The sequence below is a fragment of the Eschscholzia californica genome, unplaced genomic scaffold, assembly GCF_041429995.1.
Source record: "Eschscholzia californica isolate CP2 unplaced genomic scaffold, dmEscCali1.0.p SCAF_2, whole genome shotgun sequence".
Lineage (NCBI taxonomy): Eukaryota > Viridiplantae > Streptophyta > Magnoliopsida > Ranunculales > Papaveraceae > Eschscholzia > Eschscholzia californica.
The window spans coordinates 46,633,387-46,653,895 of record NW_028238309.1 but is presented as its reverse complement, the minus strand read 5'-3'; the positions used below and the strand labels follow the sequence as shown (position 1 = coordinate 46,653,895).

The 20,509-nt window shown below is 37.8% G+C and overlaps 1 protein-coding gene across 1 annotated transcript; it reads right to left on the bottom strand.

Moving 5' to 3' along the window:
• Nucleotides 1–17,402: 17,402 nt before the first annotated feature.
• On the bottom strand, nucleotides 17,403–20,037 carry LOC147558420 (protein SOSEKI 5-like). Its single transcript, XM_086660072.1, has 5 exons — nucleotides 19,856–20,037; nucleotides 19,458–19,710; nucleotides 19,284–19,353; nucleotides 18,379–19,194; nucleotides 17,403–17,908 (listed from the first exon to the last, which is right to left on the bottom strand). The coding sequence occupies exons 2-5, from the start codon at nucleotides 19,672–19,674 to the stop codon at nucleotides 17,743–17,745; spliced, it is 1,269 nt and encodes a 422-aa protein (XP_086516198.1). The 5' UTR covers nucleotides 19,675–19,710; nucleotides 19,856–20,037; the 3' UTR covers nucleotides 17,403–17,742.
• Nucleotides 20,038–20,509: the final 472 nt, after the last annotated feature.

The window sequence follows — 20,509 nt, the reverse complement described above, 5'->3', positions numbered from 1 at the left end:
TCTACATATATCATATATGGTTTGGTTATAGTTTGGGCTAATTCATTTGGACTTAGGATTTGCACTTGGACTTGCCTTGGACTTGGACTTGGACTTGGACTTGGACTTGGACTTGGATAATAGATTCCATTTTGTGGTATTTCTCATTTTCAACATTTTTTCTTTATGTTTCATATGCTATGAAATTTTTTATTATCCTTAGTTTATGTTTCACGTACATATTAAAGTGCAATTATATGAACCGTTAGATTCATTACGTAAAGAATCACGCTTTTTAATTGAATAATTTTTTTTCTCGCTCAAATACATAAAAGTTATAATATATTCTGACTTTGTAAGTACTTGCCGTTTGTTATAAGTATGTGAGAAACTTCTATTTATTTTTAAATCTCAAGGTCGAATCTTAGAATGCAATCTATAACCTTTGTGGTTGATTTTGTTTTATAAATTCCGTGACATGTGTAAATGTATGCAAACCCACTTATCTTACACTAACATAATTTTCTTATACAAAATCTAAAGTATTAAAAAGTTTGTTCCTATTAATAAGAGCAAGTTGATTTAGACTGCTCTCATCAAAAAAAAAGTTGATTTAGACTAGCCTAGTGAGATCTTCACCTTTTAAGAGCCCTAGGATCACAATTCCATTTTTATCGTTCAATCATTGTTTCAAAAGACTAAAAAGATATCCGTTCTAATTAAATGTCAATTTTTCAAAAGATTATTTTTATATTACAAATTATTATTATTTTTTAAATGTATTAAAAATTGGTTGACAGAATGATAGGTTAAGAGTTTACTTTCTTACAAACCCTTGTGATAAAGCAATATTTTCTATTTAACAAATTTTTTGGATATTTGAGAATTAAATGATAAACTTTTAAATGGAAATTGTGATAATTTCTCTAGATTGAGGCAATTTTCAACAATAAATGCTCATTATGTGTGTCTGATAGATAATTGGACACATAAGAGGCAATTTCATCAATGTGGGACTATTTTTAATTTGTTCTATTTTTGTAAGTCAATTACTTTTTAGGATTTAGGGCTAAAAATATCTGAATCCATGGTTAAGGATATGTGTAGATCCAATATATTTTACCTATGGGTTTAGTGATTAGAATATAATGAAAGATTGCCATTTACTATGTATTATCATATCTATAGATGATAGAATTGAGAATCAAGATCCACTTTAACCTAAGCAGTAAGCAGTCTCTATACATTACTACATTAGGCAGGTGAAAATGGGCCTGGGTTAAAAGTTTGTATCCTGGGTATTGCTTGGTCCAGTTTGCCTGATTAATAGGGCCTTTTATAGGCAAGCATCTTCAAATTAGGCTATAAGGCACCAAACTAGCTATAAGACACCCTATGGCTAAATTTCTAGCTCTTTGGGGTGCATTGGAAGTAATGTGTCTGAAGCCGAACCATGGGGGCTTGAAGATGTCTGTTTCTTTTGTTGTGGGGTAACTGTGAATTTAGACATTCATAATCAAACTTTAATTGGTATTTGTTATATGACATTATGAAGATATAATTTTCTAATCGAGACACATTAGAGTCGATCGAGACCTTTAAAAAAGAAAATGAGTCGATCAAGACATTAAAAGGTTTGCAGATGTCATTGCTGGCACTAATTCCACCTAGAGGTTCATCACTCATGCAAGTAAGCATATGTATGTACAAGTAGTGTGAATGAATGTAAGTAGCACACTACTTCTGATATACCAATGATGTCTGTTTGGTTTTAGCACTGGAGACTTAAATACTCCCATTCACCGGTCTTAAGTTTAATCTTTCGGATGTCTATCTCATCCACCTCGCAGTCTCAAACTTCAATTCTTAATTCAAGAGGTCAACTAATAAACAAATAGGTTAGATTTGTGATCATTCAACTCAAAACTAATGTTCTCAACAAAAAAAAAAAACTCAAAACTAATGGACAGTGATTAGAGATGACATAGACATTATATTATTGGTTACTAAATATACCCATTCTTGATGCGAGCCTACTGTCACATGCCCCATCACATATGTGTTCTTTGAGCTTAATATTTTTTTCATTTTTTTACTTTGAGCATGTGTGACTTTTATACCTACCACGTGTAGGTCTAGTTCTGATACACGGTATATTTGTGGTCATCCAATCAAAACTATTTGCCAATGAGGGGAGAGGACTTGGAAATTATTTTTTTGTGATTAATGTACGAATTTGAAACTCACGCTACATTCCCCTTCACGTGAGGTGTTCTTTGAGCCTAATTTTTTTCTTCGTGACGCGAAGCAAGTGTGGATTTTACACGTATTGTATGTGTGCCTAGGTTTGATATTTTGTTAAATTATGGTCATCTAACTCAAAACTAATTTTTTTTTTTTTGAGGGAAGTAAATACCATTAAACAAGAACAAGGTTACATAGTTAGCCCAGATCGAAAAACACGACCGGGAAGACAACATAACACAAAAGTTAACAAAAGGTACTAAAAGGCAAGAATGCCAAAGTTAGGGGGGAAAAGCTGAGGCCGCGAATACATGTGCTAGCTGGTTGTTGGCGCGTGGACAGTATGCAAGAGAGACGTTAAGCAAACGCGTGCGACGTCGGATGTCGTCGATCTCGTCTAGCAGTCTCCACGGGATATCTGGATCTGTGGCTGAGATTAAATCAAGTAAAACCCTAGAATCCCCTTCGATTATAAAAACCCCACCATTCCTCTCTTCCACCATTTCTACCGCCGACCTCAACCCTACTAACTCACTGTGGAGCGGAGAAAGCGGTGAGAAGGTCTGTGTCCTAATGTCCATGATATTTCCTTGATCATCTCTTGCTACCGCCGCACTTGATGCTCTTGTTTCCTTGAATGAACCGTCGAAATTGATCTTGATACAACCGATTGGAGCGGGACACCAGTTTTCTGACATAACATTATCGTTAATGGAAGAAGGGGATTGATAATGAGGGACATACCTGAGCTCTTCTCGGGTGGACCACCAACATCTCTGCAAGTCCAGTTGTCTGTCTGTGAATATGAGCTCGTTCCTTTGCTTCCACCAGTTCCACATAAGATAAGTAGTCAAACTCCATTTATCTTCTCTTTGTTGTGGGTCTTCCAGTACGTTTTTTAGACGAATCACCGGATGTAGTTGATTCTGATCTAGGGTTTCATCTCTTGTAAGTTGCAGGAGTTGTCTAAACCTTGGGCAAGTACCAAAGAGGTGTTCTACTGTTTCAATCTCTTGAGTATTACACATGCGACAGTATTGGGGTATGTGATCCATTCTCTTACCTATATTGTTGAGAGTAGCTAATCCATCATGAGTAAGTTTCCAAATGAATGTTTGAATAGTTGGTTTCATCTCTTTTCTCTTCCAAAATTGTTTCCATGGGAATATTTGTGCTTTCTCGGTTAGTGTTGGAAGCTCTTTAATCTCTGTATAGTAGGATTTGGTAGAAAATTTCCCGTTAACCGACGGACACCAGACGAGTCTGTCTTGCTGCCTTCTTGATGGTAGTTTAATTCTCATGATGTCCTGGATCGATTGTCTGTCAAAATAGTGAGAAATAAGGGGCATATTCCAGCTGTTAGTACTTGTAATGATCAAATCTGCGACCCAAAAGATGTTAGAAGGCAGCTCCTTGACACAATTAGGTCTGTGATTATGTGTATTAGGGAGCCAGGGGTCGAGTTGGATTTTAACAGATGATCCATCTCTAATGATCCAAAGAACCTTGTTTTCCATGACCTCTCTAGTTTTAAGAACAGCCTTCCAGAAGGGAGAAGGAGAAGAGGGAGCATTACATGACCAAAAATCATTATAAGGAACATATTTACCTTTTAATAGTTTGACCCAAATCGAATTCGAGCTAGTAATAAGCCTCCAAGTCATTTTGGCTATGAGCGCCTCATTGACTTGTTGCAAAGACCGAATGCCTAGCCCCCTTTATGTTTAGGACTACTAATAATGTCCCATTTAATGAAATGGAACTTTTTTTTCGTGTGTTGCATGCCCCCACCAAAAATTACGTTCTGCCCTTTCGAGTTGGTTTATGACCCCAAGAGGTAACAGTTGTTAGCTGAAGGGATAAGTGCAATAGGGACCAAGGACGGATTTGATCAAAACAGTTCGGCCTGCTTGAGAGATGAATTTTTGTTTCCATCCGGCCAAAGAGTTATGAAATTTATCCACCAACCACTCATGATTCTTGATACGATTACCTGGTTTGAGAAGCAGAGCTCCTAAATACTTAGCTTGGTCCGTCATGATCGGAGCTTTCAGTTGATTAACGAACTGTTGCTGGGTTTGATTCGTTACTCCTCGACTGAATATAATAGAAGACTTCTCGAAGTTGACTTTCTGTCCTGAAAAGGCTTCATATTGTGTCATCAATTGTACAATAGCATTTAAATTTTGTATTTTTGCATCTCCAAAGATAATCAGGTCGTCCGCGAATAAAAGATGTGTAATGCTCGGACAGGCCTGATTAATCTTGTACCCTGTAAACATGTTCTGATTGGCATAATGAGAAATTAAGAGGGAGAGTGATTGTGAGGTTAGGATAAAGAGATAGGGTGATAATGGGCACCCTTGTCTCAGGCCTCTAGAGGCCGTAAAATCGCCAACTAATTTCCCATTAATTTTGAAGTTAAATCTGGAAGTGGTAATGCAACACATAATTAGCTTAAGAGTTGTACCATGAAGGCCAGAGGCCATAAGGACCTTCCTGAGAAAGGTCCAATCCACTCTATCGTAAGCCTTGGCCATATCCATCTTGAGGGAGAAGGCTCCTTTCTTGGCCTTAGACTGGTTCATGGAGTGGAGAAGTTCCTGAGTGATTATGATGTTGTCCATGATTTGTCGACCCGGCACAAAGGCGTTTTGAGTCCAATTAATATAGTCCTCTAGATAAGGTCGCATTCTGTTCGCTATGATTTTGGTGATGAATTTATACACTGAGTTGCAAAGAGAAATGGGGCGGAAGTCTGAGGCCTTACTCGGGTTTTTGATTTTGGGGATTAATGCGATCGTCGTCAAGTTTAAGGTTGGATCGAATTCACCTGAGATAAAGATGTCCCTTATAAATGCAATGAGTTCGTCCCCGATCACGTCCCAGTTATGTTGATAAAAGAAGCAAGGTAAGCCATCCGGTCCAGGACTTTTGATCGATCCCATCTCCATGACGACCGCCTTAATTTCCTCTCTTGATGGAACCCTAGAGATGTGGGTCAAGGCTTCCGCTGAAAATACCTCAAATGCACTAAGAATCTCAGTAGGCGGTTCAGTCACTTGTTCTGCCTGAAATAAATTCTGAAAAAAAGATGTTAGTTCTTTCGTTATTTCTTCTTCATTATTGATAGCTTGGCCTGAATTGGTTTTAAGTTGGTGAATTCTGTTTTCTGCTTCTTCATTGACATTGCTAGATGAAACGCCTTAGTATTCCTGTCCCCATTATGGGCCCATTTGGATTTTGCTCTTTGCTCTGCTTTTGTTTTCTGTACTTCCTCTAGGTGCAAAATCTCCTCCTGTAGATTGCTTTCAATTTGTAGAGTCGTGTCCGTTGGAGTGATCGATTGGATATCTGCAAGGCGTTTTCGAAGAATGATTAGTCTATTTTTTAAAACCCCAAAAGCACGCTTACTCCAGCTTTGAATGGAATGTTTAACGTTCGATGATTTCTCTAAAAAGTCACCTGTGCTGTTAGCCCAATTTTCTTTAAAGGTGGTCGAATAGTCCGAGTGTTTGGTCCAAAAAGCTTCGAAGTTATTAATCGTTTTCATAGTGTTGCCATGCACAGTCAGCTTGAGTAAAATGGGAGCGTGGTCGCTATTATATCTAGGCAGGTGAAAGACTCCCGACTCCGGAAATCTAACTAACCAAGGAGCGTCACATAAGGCCCGGTCGAGCCTTTCTCTCGTGAGATGGTAAATGGCTTTGTAGTTAGTCCAAGTAAAGGCCGGACCATTGAAACCTAGGTCCAACAAATTGTTTTCTCTGATGAAAGTCTGGAAATTGGTCAGGAATGGAATGTTGGAGGAGCCACCCCATTTATCTATTCTAGAGCTCATCGCGTTAAGGTCGCCAATGCAACAAACCGGGTTATTCACTGTTCTAATTTTGAGGGAGAGGTCTGGCCAAAATTGTTGTCTATCTTGGACCCTAGGGGGTCTGAAGGAGTTGAAGGAGATGTCCTTCGACCAAGATGGCAATGCGAACAATTTGTCGGATAGGACAATTGATGTGGAAGATCATCAAGTCCGATTGATTTAGGGATCGTAGAGTTGTAGCTAGAGACCAACTACGATCGTCGAATTACGAAGTAATTCGCGGCTAACTTCGATCGGATCCTACAACGGGTTACACATAAGAGTGACAAATTGATCTAGGATATGACTAGTGGGAGTGAGATATAATTATGGGAGTGTCCCATAAACATATCTCATAGGCCTAAAAAGGAATTAGGCAAAGATAGTACAAAAAGGCCAAAAACAGGGTTTTTGGGCCTTAGCCGATTCGGGCACTTCTAGGGCTCGGATTGGGCTGATTTTTGGAGGGACGTTTCCTTATGTTATGAACATTAAATCTGCCAATTTTGGCTGGGTTTGGACGTCATATCCTTAGGGAATTGAGAAAATACCAATAGTTGCTATTTTCGACTATTTCCCTAAATCTTATTCTAAAGGGTGTTTTAGGAAACCTAAAAGGAGGTGGATTCTTATTAGGGTTCTATATAAACACTCTTAGGGCAGAGAATAAGGGGTGGAATTTCTCTCTAAGCTTTCTTACTCTACCACATCAAGTAGAGAGGAGAAAGTGAGTTAATTCCCATTACTATCAATCTAGTCAAAGAAGAAGGTGTTCTTCTATCCAACCACCATTGGTGTGCTAGCTATACAACAAGGTGGGAGATCAAATTGATTGCTCGTGTCCCAAGTAGAGGAGCTACACTTGAAGCTCTTGGTCTTCTTCAATCAATTCAACTAGTTCGAGGGAAAAGCGATTAAGGTAATCTACTATCTCCATTAGATTAATTACTAGTTTTACATGTGATCCTGGGAATACTAGTGTAGACATTAGATGTCTTATTTCCGCTATAAACACTAGTAGAAGGGTGTAAATCCCTACAGTGGTATCAGAGCCTCTTGCAATGAACTAGTTTTTGCTAAGAATCGAACTAGTTCATATTAGATATGATTGATAGTTTGATAAATTGAGTTTATAAAAGTATTTTAAAAGTGTTTTAAAATTATTTAAACTCACAATTTGATATTATTGAATGGGATTCAATGAATTTCAAATTGAGAATCAAATTGATGATTAAAAGTGTTTTAAAAACTCAATTTGATTGAATTTCAAACTAATCCATGCTTGATTAAGTTGATAGTTATGTTTAAAAAGGTTTTTAACATAAAATTTGATTAATTTTGAATTGGATTCAAAGATTTTTCAAATTGATTTCAAAATTGTTATTTGAAAAAGTTTCAAAAACCTAGATTTTGATCCAAAATTGGTTTGATTAAGAGTTGTTTTAAGTTTTGGAAACTTTTGAAAAACAAAAATTTGGAATTTTAGAAGTGTTCTAAAAGAAGTGTTTTGAGTTTTAGGAAACTCTCAAAACAAAAATTTGGAAATTTTTAAAAAGTTTCTACAAGTTTTGTAAAATTTTAGAAGTGTTCTAAAAGATTTCAAAATTTAGAAAGAGTTTTAAAATTGGAAGTTAGCAAATAAGATTTGCACAACAAAAAAAAAAAAAAAAAATTTGGAAACTAGGGTTTTAGAAACCCTAGTGTCCGGCCAGGAAGCTTCCTGGCCGGACAGAAGCTGCTGGTCGCGTTCACTGGATGCGTCCAGAGCAGCTGCTGAGACACGTCCAGGAGACGCGTCCAGCAGCTGCAACCAGATTGCCACTGGTCGCGTCTAGGACGCGTCCAGAGCAGCTGGGACGCGTCTTGGAGACGCGTCCAGGTCGAGTCTAGGACTCGACCACCAGCTGTAATGGAAGCATCTGGACGCGTCTTGGAGACGCGTCCAGAGCAGCTCGGAAGCGTCTAGGACGCGACCAGAAGCTGCACTGGTAGCTTCCTGGACGCGTCTGAGACGCGTCCAGAGCTCTCGACCAGACGCGTCTTGGAGACGCGTCTGGGAGGTTCTGGGTGTCTCGGACTAGTCCGAGACACCTAGTGCTGGTCCGGTCCAGCACCAGACACGTCTAGGACGCGTCCGGTGCATGGACTAGCGTCCTGGCTCCGGGCCAGGACGAGACCAGGCCTTGGTAGGCCTCGGCCAGGACATGCCGGCCCTATGGGCCGTGCTATGTCCGGACCTTGTCCGAGCCCTTTTGTGGGCTTGGGCCGGGACTTGTGTAGGACTTGACCCGGGCTTTTTCAAGGCTTTTCGGACCACAAAAAGGGACCATCATTCGAGTGGGAGTTTTTGCCAAAATTTCTTCCGATTCCAACCAAATAATTCCAAAATCAATCCGGGCCATCCAAGGGACCAAAACGGATTTCTCTTTAAATTGATTTATGAAATCATTAAGAATCGAACCAATATTTTTCCGAAACTGACCCGGGCTTCCTCGAGCCCAAAACGGAGTTTTTCTTAAAAGTTGATTTTAGAAATCATAAAAGATAAAATCTGAACGCACCATTAGTTGAATTCTTCGAATTTAGACTTAAGGTCCGTAATGTGACGTGTGATGTCAACAAAAGTATCTCCCAAGATAATCATGCATATATAATTCTTAGCCTTGATATATTATATGATTGCATGTGATGAGAATGCGGGAAACTAGTATGGCCATAGATTTATTTCTTTATTCTTGTTTTAAGAACGGATGGGTGCATGCTTTGTAATTAATTTTAATTTCAAGTTTATACGATCTGCGAATCGTTAGAGTCTTGTAATTAGAGTTTAAGGGTCTATAAGTCAATTGAAGAAACTCGAGGATGAAATTCAAAGTCGAGTGTGAGAAATCAATGGAGGTTCAAAGATGGCGATCTAAGACGAACCAAAAGGCGAAACAAGAAGAAAACCAAAGGAGATTAGATCTTCTAGGTTAAGGGCCATACTAGGATCCATATCTGCTTGATTTACTTTCTCATGCGCATTTACTTACTTTTTACGCTTTATGTCGTGGGTGTTAGTTAGGCTAAATAGTTCACTATAACAAACGCCAGACTAGCGTAAAAGTCCCCAAAACGTAATCTTGAGTAATCGCCTATCCAGATTAAGACACTCGTTGCGCCCTTGTTCGAGGAAGGTGGGTCGGCCTTCGCAGAGTACCTCCTCTACCATGGGACAATGCGGGTAGGTCTATAGAAGAGGCCTACACGTCTAAATGGTTCTACTCAACGAGATCAGCAAGAGAGTCTTGGATACTCGAGGCAAAAGGATAGATTAGTCATTCATTAATGAAATCTATCAACCAAGAGTCATAAGGTATGATCAGTGAAGTAGTTCACTCACCCGGAACGACGGAGTCAAAGGGTAGGGCCTTCGTCCGCTTTACTCCGAAGAACTAGGGTCTTGGAATCACTTGTTCAATCGGGGACGATTTTTATTGAATAATGTGGGAAAACTAAGTTTTTCAAAAACGATAACGAGTTTTAAAACTTTGTCATTTCTTTATGTAGTTTTTAAGATGACACGTAGAAACGGTTTCAACATTGAATCACACCTATGGGAGGTGTTGATCCACTTCCTAGAATGGAAGAATGAATCCGAGAATAGTTCTCAGATTCAAAAGGAAGGTCACTTGAATACCCAATCCCAATGTTGACTCATACAAGAGAAGGTCAAAAGCCTTTTGCAAGCAATCGTATAACATTCTCTTTGGAAGAGTAATGGATGCTAGCATAACCATTAAGACAAACTAAGGAAGAAATTCCTACAGAAGTCATAAATGGGGAGGTACGAGACCTCCAAGGCAATCTGAAAGTCATCCTAAGGGAAGACAACAGAATACATCTATCACCCAATTCAATATCGATTGAACAAAGATAGATAAGACCTTAGATGAGTCACTCAGGTTGTTACGGACAAACTGAGCAGAACATACGGGAATATCCAATCTAAGAAAGGTTCTTGAGATTTGGTACAAAGAATCTAAGAAAGAGCTCTTGAGATTCAAAAGGGCAAAGGGTCAGTCAAGTGAGGCAAACATTTGATCAAAGAAAAGCAGTTGTCGAGTACATGATCAAGAGTATTTCTCATTACAGTGATTGTTTCTAAACAATGGCTAGACCATTTAAAAGGAAACTACCTTTAGCACCTGGAGGACAAAAAGGAATGGAATTATGAATTCCGGTTCCGTATCCTTGTAAACAAAGTTAAAAACAAGTATCGTAAAATTCCTTCATCAGGTATTTAAGACCAGATGAGCGGCTCAGTGGGAGCTTAAGGGAATTACATACTTGACTAAAAGAAGTAAAGATCCAAGAGGGAGCAGAAGCAGTAATGCTAGGGATGCTGAAAGGGATCAAAGTCTTCTTTTAGACACTGATCTAGCTTAGAACTTAATAGTGATTATTTTGTTCTTCTGGAAACATATGATGTTTTAAACCAGTGGTAAAATTAACTGAAGGTTAACATTGATAATGGCTAAAATCAAGAGATTCAAACTCATTAAACTTCAGCATTGTCAATTAGGTCTTAAGGACTGAATTGACAAAGTCACCCTTTTCAAAAGGCATAGAGACTAGTAATCTATTAGGACTCATACGGTGTTATGCAGACCTATAAGTTTACTTGCAGAAGCTAACGAGAGAAACTTCAAATACGTACTCTGACAACTTCATGAAGTATGGAAACGTACAAATCATAAAGTATAAGTCAGAATGTTTGAAAGGTTCAAACAAAGTACAAACCGAAGTAAAAGAATCATTTTGACCAGAGAGTTTAAGTCATCCGATTAGATTGGAGTGGTAAAAACTTGAGTCAAATACTTGATAACCATCAAAGGAGTTGAGAAACCGTTTCCCAACTCGCTCCATGGAACACATCTGAGGGATGGTGGATTCAGTGGGAGTAATCGAACATTGCTATGCATAATTCGATCAAAGATGGGTTTAAGCCAGTCTTCCGAATATTTTGGGACATATTCTATAAACGATTGTTTTCACACTTACCAAAGTCCGTCTAACAGCTAAGCTTGTAAAAGCATTACAAAATTAGCTAAAGTCTGACGCAATTTCTTTAGAAGAAATTTGGGCTTTTTTCCACAAGCAATCAAGAAAACAAAGTGTTTGTTGCTCATGATAGTATTCTCCTAATAATTAGCACACCTAGTAGTCTGGGAGAAAAGCACTAATTATTACAAGAATAAGTGGGAGAAAAGTACAAGTCGATTTAATTCGATCATGAAAAAAATCATGAAGGGTCATGAAGAACAATCATGAAACTTGTACAAGACGATTAAATTCGACCAAGAGCAACAAACTGTGACTCCTCGGAAAAGGAAAGGTTAAAGATATGATCTTGTAAACCCACCGCACAAAAGCGAATGTCATTCGCAGGAGAACTCTCAAAGCGAGTGAAAGTGTCTCTAAAGGAATATCTCAAAGTAGTTGAGATAACTCCAAGTTGTTGTTCAAAAGCCCTGAAAGGTCAAAATAAAATCTTAAAGACTCAGAAAATAAAGGTTATTTCTGAAGAGATAAAAGATCTGCGCAGAAACGGAAACTGACTCTAGATTTTGGCTAGAAGCCAAAATCATCGTGGAATCCATGTCTCGTCAAGACATGAAGCTTGATAATTTAAGTCAACAGAAGACCTAAATTGGTTTTCCAAAATAGAAAAATGAGAAGGATGGAAACATTCATGTTTCCCGAAACTAGACAAGAAGAATAAGATTCTTCCAATCAAGTTATGTCCACAAGCATGCTTCAGAAATCTATCGACGGATTAAAAGCACGCAAGAGTTAGAATCTTCGATTTAAAAAGGCAATCAAAGAAGTTTGATTCCTGAGGAATGAAGAAAATCTTGAATCACGAGTTTCAAGAAGGTAAGTGGGAGTAAACAAACCTTCCGGGTCCGTATGCAGAGTACATACAAAAGATTGAGTACGACATAAGGTGTTGTATAACAGTAACGAACTGACTCAATAAAAGACCACACACAAAAGGATAAAATGCCATTTTTGGGCATCTGAAGATCTATAAGCATAGATCAAAAGGATGATAGGATTAGAGAGACTCAGTACACTGAGATGCTTGAGATCCGAAACAGAAAATCTAAGACTCGGAAAGTCTAAAAGAATTTCGACCCAAAAGCTCATGACAGAGGGCGTTGCAAAACTCGGAGTCTGAAAAGACACCGATGAGCAAACAAGCATGAGAGGGAGATTTATGTTCGAATACATAAAGTCAATCATATTGGATATGATTAGCATTTGAATATCCAAATTCGGATTTGAAAACCGAAACACTACATAGAAACATCCTAGAAGGCTAAAGGATGAAGTAGTACAAAAGTTGAACATGTCATCGTAGCAAACTTCCAGACATGGAAGGAAAGTAGGCTAAAAGTGTTTTAAGCCGGGAACTGTTGCAAATACTACATAAAGAATTAAAAGCCTTAACTCTAGTAAAAGTTACTAGAAATTATCAAGGTTGAAGTAAGCAATCTTCAAATTAATTGATAATTAGTAAAGTTTAAAACGGACTACATACGTAGTCAAACTAAACTGTCACCTAAGACATAGTATGAGACTCATACACAGTCTAAGGCATGAGGTAAATTTGGAATAAACCTCGACGAGTAAAACTGAGTGGGTAAAAGAGTTTTACGGAAGAGGCTCAGATTTACAACTCTCGTTATCGGAAATAATAGAGTTATTTCACAAGTCGTCTAAATTTGGTTTAGTATTTAAACGACAGTCCATCGATAATAAAACGTTCCGAATAGGTTTGTCAGATACGTGATCTGATGAATGAAACCCTATTAAGTGAACTTGGAATATTTATTATCAAAAACCCTGGTCCAGGTCATTGCATGGACAACAATGACTCACGAAGACTAGCACGGGAGTCGATGGGATAGCGCAGTTTCATGGGCTATAGGAATAGTATATTCTATTCGACTACGTGGGTGTGTAAAAGGTTTATACACTGGATAACCCTCAAATGAGAAGTACATCACTCGTGATGAACGTCAATACTTCTCATAAAGACAATTGGAGAGATTCCTCAAAACATGAGTGTTCCACTCATCTTATGAAAGGAATGCCCGACTTTGGTTCCGTCAAACGCCGCGCCGTAAAAGGAGGTTATAAAGACGGATACTGGGAAGGACAGGATAGACATGAAGTTAAGTGGGAGCGCAAGAATGGATTGTGTCACCCTAATCACATTAGGTACAAAGTGTCTCAAGGCCACTTGATGAGTAGCAACTGAAAATGCGTGGCCGCGCTCAAACGGATTAAAAGTTAATCGTTTGTCTTTTACAGTTGTACTCGGATATCAAGAAAGTCTGAATGACGTGACGTATCAGATGGGATACTAAATTGACACGGGAATCGAGGCATTGCACTTGTTCTAAGTCCAAGTGGGAGTCTGAAGGAGATGTCCTTCGACCAAGATGGCAATGCGAACAATTTGTCGGATAGGATAATTGATGTGGAAGATCATCAAGTCCGATTGATTTAGGGATCGTAGAGTTTTAGCTAGAGACCAACTACGATCGTCGAATTACGAAGTAATTCGCGGCTAACTTCGATCGGATCCTACAACGGGTTACACATAAGAGTGACAAATTGATCTAGGATATGACTAGTGGGAGTGAGATATAATCATGGGAGTGTCCCATAAACATATCTCATAGGCCTAAAAAGGAATTAGGCAAAGATAGTACAAAAAGGCCAAAAACAGGGTTTTTGGGCCTTAGCCGATTCGGGAACTTCTAGGGCTCGGATTGGGCTGATTTTTGGAGGGACGTTTCCTTATGTTATGAACATTAAATCTGCCAATTTTGGCTGGGTTTGGACGTCATCTCCTTAGGGAATTGAGAAAATACCAATAGTTGCTATTTTCGACTATTTCCCTAAATCTTATTCTAAAGGGTGTTTTAGGAAACCTAAAAGGAGGTGGATTCTTATTAGGGTTCTATATAAACACTCTTAGGGCAGAGAATAAGGGGTGGAATTTCTCTCTAAGCTTTCTTACTCTACCACATCAAGTAGAGAGGAGAAAGTGAGCTAATTCCCATTACTATCAATCTAGTCAAAGAAGAAGGTGTTCTTCTATCCAACCACCATTGGTGTGCTAGCTATACAACAAGGTGGGAGATCAAATTGATTGCTCGTGTCCCAAGTAGAGGAGCTACACTTGAAGCTCTTGGTCTTCTTCAATCAATTCAACTAGTTCGAGGGAAAAGCGATTAAGGTAATCTACTATCTCCATTAGATTAATTACTAGTTTTGCATGTGATCCTGGGAATACTAGTGTAGACATTAGATGTCTTATTTCCGCTATAAACACTAGTAGAAGGGTGTAAATCCCTACAGTCCATAGATGCAAAAAACGTCCCAGGGATCCAAATCATAGTGCGAGTTAACCGAGACATGAATATAATTAACCGAGAACGAATTAACATTAACTACTAAATCGTCTGACCAGTGAAGTAACAGACCCCCACTTCGACCAGTGGAGGGCACTACAACATAATTACCTAAATTAAACTTAGAAAAACAAGGGAGAACAACATAATTAGAAATTCTAGTTTCGGAGAGAAAAACTAGCTGTGGTTTAATCGCTCCTAGGAACTGAGAGAGAGTCTCTTTTGTCGGGGCGTTCCCTAGACCCCGACAATTCCACGCAAAGAGATTCATAATGTCCCCGGCATTTGGGTTGTCGGTACCCGTTCCTCTGCTTCTGTTGACATCTGTCTAGCTGTTCGTTTATAATGTTTCTTTGTACGTTCATCCTGTTGGCCTTGGAGTGTTATAGGTTGAATTTGTGGATCTGCCAGCACCGCATAATGAGTGATTTGTTGAGTGGAGTCATTGGTGTTTGAGTATTCTCCCCCTACATTGACTGAAGTTACGCCTGCTATTGTCTGCACTTTGCTGCGTTTTACCTGTGACAAGCTAGACAAAAGTTCACCGAAATTAGTCCGAATAGTTGGGAGAGGCCCCGCCTGATTAAGACCCTCCTTGTTAATTTCTGTCTCGATGTTCTCGATGGATTCAAGAGAGAGTCTCTCGAACCCGAGAGAACCTAATTCTCTCCCTACAGTTCTCACATTGAGTGGAACCTTAAAAGTATCTTTATATTTTGGTTCCATGGCTTTCATAACCAATTGAGTTTGTTCAACCGAAAGCCTCTGTTTCAATAGATCTCCAAAAGTGAGCATTGTGGGGCAAAACTTAATTGTATGACCTAAGTAGCCACATGATTGACAGAAACGGGGGAGTTTCTCCACCCGGATCTCTATGGCCACTAACTTGGTGTTAGAGATCTTTAGGTAAACTCTTTGAGGCAAAGATTTGTTAAGAGAGAATTCAATTTTAGCCCTGCCGAAGAGACTCCATTTTGCAGCATCCTCTTGTGTGGTTGGTCTGTAGTTGCCGAGCGCCGCCGCACACCTGTTCACCGTTTCCTGGTTAAGTAGCCCCAAAGGTATCCCATGGAACTGAGTCCAGAACCACGTCGTGTCGAACTTTAAGTCCCCTGGAGCACAATCACTCTTGCAGGGTTGTAAGATCATAAGTTCCTCCTGGATCACCCATGGAGAGCTTTCCAAGGCTAAATCTAATTCAGTTGCTGTGATAAATCGGATAATGAAAACATTCTCCTTGACCTCTGTAATCACGAACTTATTAGGACCATGAATAACTCTGGCCAATCTCATCATCGCCTGTCCAATTTTCACTTTCTTAGTGCTTTGGATCCATACCACCCCTGTTTTGATGATGTCGAGATCAGAGTTTGTGCTTTCTACCAGTTCCACCATCGCCGGGGTTTCTTCTGGAGTTGTGAGTGCCTGGAGTTGTTGGAGGAACTGGGTGTTTGATTCTTCCATGGTAAATGTTGAGAAAAGAGAAGGAAATAAGGGTTAAAAGACGACAAGTGAGACTAAATCTCGTGAATTAAATCTCCTGAAGAGAACAAAAACCGAAGACTGCCTATTTTAATGGTGGAAACCGCTCGCCAGAGTTGGGAACGTGCTTAGAAACTGCCTAAAACCGCTAAAATCGAGGGGATAACTGCTAATTGGCCGAGGAGTAACTGCCTAAACGTCAAAAGAGGAGGTTCCGATTTGCCTTTCAGAATCGCGCCACCCGGGAGCAAAAAGAGGAAAAACGGTTCAAAATTAACATCATTATCCATACTCTCAAAACTAATTGACAATGAATTGAGATGACTTGATATTTTTTTACGAGTTCTCATTCCCCAATGTCGGACTATTCTAACACATCAATACATTGAAGTAATTGTCAGATAAGTGAAACCCACTTGCAGGAACCAATTCTTCCCGATGCGAGCCTATTTTGTTCCAATATAAATTCCGGACTTGAGAATCCTTAATATTTAAGAAACCTAGGATTTTAAGTAGCCAAACAAAGTAAAGATACCTATTTTCTTACTCTTTGTAGGAATCCTACTTAGAAATCTTGTATTCAAACCCTCATAAAAGTTGTGTGAAGTCTTAATTGAAATTTCTAGATGTAGCTTTGTAAATTAAGAGCATCTCCAATGCAACACTCAACTTACAAAACTCAATTTGACACATATGACTACTTGAGTTTTTGACAAAAAACACTCTCCAATGCAACATTCAACTAGAGTCTCAATATGATGTGACAACAATAAATATTGAGATACTCAAAAGAAAACTCAACAATTGAGTTTTCTTTTGAGTATCTCAATATTTATTGTTGTATCACAATTGGTCCACATCAACATTTTATATATTAAAATAAGAACCAAAAGTAAATCTAAAGTAAATGTTGAGTTCTTTTTAGTGTTGCATTGGAGATGAATTTTGAATTGAGTATCTCAATAGTGCAACCTAGGAAAGAGAAACTCAACTCATACTTGACACATTGGATTAATTGAATTTTTGTTGAGTGTTGCATTGGAGATGCTCTAACACATGTCGCTAACAATAGTCATGAAAGTAGATATCCTTCCTTAAAATTGACACTTAAAATCTACTGAGAACTTCTTAATAATAATTACCTCCATATCATCATTGAGTTTCAATTAATCTACTAAGAACTTCTTAAATAATTACCTCTATATCATCAATGAGTTTCATTAAAGTCTCACATTAGAGATGGTTTTGTAGAATATCCCCGTGCTACACTAAGTTTTTAGTAGTGATCTCTCAATGGAGATTAAAAATAGCTTAAGTTAAACAAAAAAGTTTAAACAAGTTAGATATTTGGATCCAAGACAAGATCATTAATAAAAAAGAAATTGAACTATGAGATAAAATTAGATTTCCAAGTTAACAAGTCAAAGTTAAGCTTACAACCTTCAACAAAAAAAAAAAGTTTAGCTTACAAATCCAAACAAACATCTGAAAACAAAATTAGATTTTGGGTCCAAGACAAAAACTTATTAGTTAATTATCTCCAAGACTCCCAAGTTTAGGACTTTGTCAACTCCAAAGCCATCATCATCCACTTTCTCATTTTTTACTCTTTTGGTTTTCTCGATTTTTTACCATCTTAATTCTACCTTACAAACTTCTATATTTGCAATTTACTAGAAGTAAATAAAGAAAGTATTGATCATTTCTCTAACGAGCTCGGTCATTGCTAAGTCGCTTGCTTCCGTGTAGTGTTGCTTCTCTCAAGATGCTGTTTTCACCCTCTTTCTTAGATGTCATCTTCGGTTTTCTTGATTGAACACGTTCGTCTCTAATACTTTCAACATCTTTCTTCTCAAATTCAAGCTTTGTGCTTCTAAAAAAAATAAGAACAAATAGAAACTAAATCAACAAGGTACTTTATTTTAATAATCAAAGTACATATCAAAAATATTGTTTGATAAATAACAAGTATGAATTCCTAAAAAATGTATGCGACATTTTTTATGTGTAATTTCGGTTAGAAGAGGTTTATCATGAACAGTATCACAATGATATACCATGGCAAAATCTTTTCAGACGTTATTTAACAAACAACGGTGATAGTCTGTCTGTCAAATATCCTGGCCGAATCCCGATACTTGGTCGGGCATGATATAGTGAGAGAAAGCGTACCCCAATATGATACTTAAGGGGCATACCATCACTTTTGTTTAACAAAAGATACCATTTACTATTCATATCTTTGGAAGATGCATATCTTCATGTCTTGAAAATAGTAAAGCAATTGTTAGATGAGTGAAACGAATCTAATGGACCCTAAAAAAGTAGGGGAGAAGCCCTTACCTATCACCATTGCTAGAAGTTGACCTTTTAAAAGCTGAAAATTCATTATCTTTCTTTGTCTCCATTAAGCTCCTACTACTAGGGTTTCCAACGGAACCAACATGATTCAGTACTTCCTGTTGTAATCTAGTTCTGTAGTGCGAAGTTAGTGAAAGCCCTTGATATCTTTTCGATGTAGATGTGACTTCACATTCTTTATCGGCAAATGATCCACAAGAAATTAGTAGTTTTAAAACAACAGAAGCTTTTACTCTTCCACTTGATTGATTATCAGCCGTTAGATTTCGAATATCTGATTCATTGATGATGATATTATTATGATTTGTAGTTGAAGAAATACGATTATTATCTGCTTTAATCAAAGATTCTAGGGTTTCAGAACTGGAAGATGAAGGTGGTGGTGAAATCTCTTCTCTGGTTAGTTCTGTCGCAAATGGAGGTGGTTTCTCTTCTTCTTCTTCTTCTTCTTCATCATCTTCGTCTTCTCTGATTAATCTTCGTTGTCGTCGTCGTTTTTCTTCTGTTTGTGTCGCTGCATCTGAACCTTTTCCGGCGTATTCACCGGTTGATTCAGTCTTATAAACCTTATACTCATGAAGATCTATTGAACTCCAAGACTGATTTCTCCTCTGTAGAGCAACCGGAAACTCACTATTTTCACCGGATTTATGAGTTTCCGGTACCTTCTCCGGAGATCTGAAACTCAAGCTCGTTTCAAGTAACTCTGAACCTTTGAGAACGTATTCATGACCGTGAGCTGGATAAATGAAATCTTCCTCTGATAAATCTTGCCATACAAATCCATTTTTATAGCTCCTGAATCAAAATCAAACGAGTCAGAAGATAAAAAAGAGGAAGAATTAATTAGGTTAAACTCTGAAGCTGTTATAGAAGGGGAAATGTACCGTTTAGAAGACCAAGAATACTTGCTTGCCATTCCTTTTCCTCTTAAATTGTTCAATCGATTGATTACATCTGATGAGAAATCAACAAAAAGTAAAAAGTTTCAGAAAACAAAAAAAAAAGAAGAGATTCTTAACCTAGAAGAGATTATTTATGAAGGTTTGATGCTTTTTTACCTCTGAGATAGAGACCATCATGATTTGAAGAGAGAGAAACTTCTATAAAATGAGGATGTTGTAAATGTCCATTTTTAGAGAGATAATAAACAACAGGAACTCTTCTATGATGTTCATTTTTTGGTTCAATCCAAACTTTAGTTCTTTCAGGACTAATTCTTGTGTTATTATCTCTCCATTTCTGAATATCTGTTCTTCCTCTTGAAGCAACCGCCATTGTTGTTGTTGAAACTCTCTTTCTCTCTCTATTTCTCTGTGTGTGGAAATAAAACAGAGGAGTAGTACAGAAAAAGGTGAGAAGAAGAGGAAGAAAGATACAAAGATTGTAAGTAGAAGAATACAAGAATAAGAAGTTTTTAAATAAATACTAGAATAGAGAGAGGAAGAAAAAGTTATACATTTACCGAAGAGAAATAACGTTGATTTTCAAGTTTTAGAGAGAGAAACAAGAGAGAGAGAGAGAGAGTGATGGTGGGGAAATCAAAACCTAGTTGTGGGTGGTGGGAGAGTGAGATTCAAAAAGTCAGAGAGGTGTCGGTGTGGAAGAGCAGGCAAAGTAAACGATATTTCACAAAACAAATACTAACAAAAAACAAAACATTTGTTTAAATCTTACTCCATTTTATTACTACTGACTCACCCAAATTGAATCAAGAAAAACACCCCCCAAAGTGTATTTTAGACTTACATGACTCTTTTTGTCTTCTGATTAGTTCGATTTTGATAATTATTCAAAATTGAATCATGAAAAATAAATTATTCAAAAATGATTTCAAAGTTCATGACTCTTTAGATTTCAAAGTGATGTACATCATTATGTTACAAGCCAATGTGCACATTTCCTTTATGTAGACAACACCTTTGTCATTTGAATAAATTTATTTTGTTGTCGATAAAAATATAATGTAAATATACAAAATTACATCTTTTGTTTTTTGAAAATTGACTACAATCAACGATAGTAATTACATTTGACATTGATACATCAAAGATGTGGTAAGTTCGATGACTGTCCATTCAAATAATCAAAGATTCTACCTTCTCTTATACTC

Excerpts from the sequence above, each read along its gene's own strand:
- LOC147558420 (XM_086660072.1), bottom strand. The coding sequence starts at position 19,674 with ATGGCGGTTGCTTCAAGAGGAAGAACAGATATTCAGAAATGGAGAGAT. Across the intron at positions 19,354-19,457 it reads TGATGGTCTCTATCTCAGAG|ATGTAATCAATCGATTGAAC; the intron begins GTAAAAAAGCAT and ends ATTTCTCATCAG. Across the intron at positions 17,909-18,378 it reads ACTTCTAGCAATGGTGATAG|AAGCACAAAGCTTGAATTTG; the intron begins GTAAGGGCTTCT and ends TATTTTTTTTAG.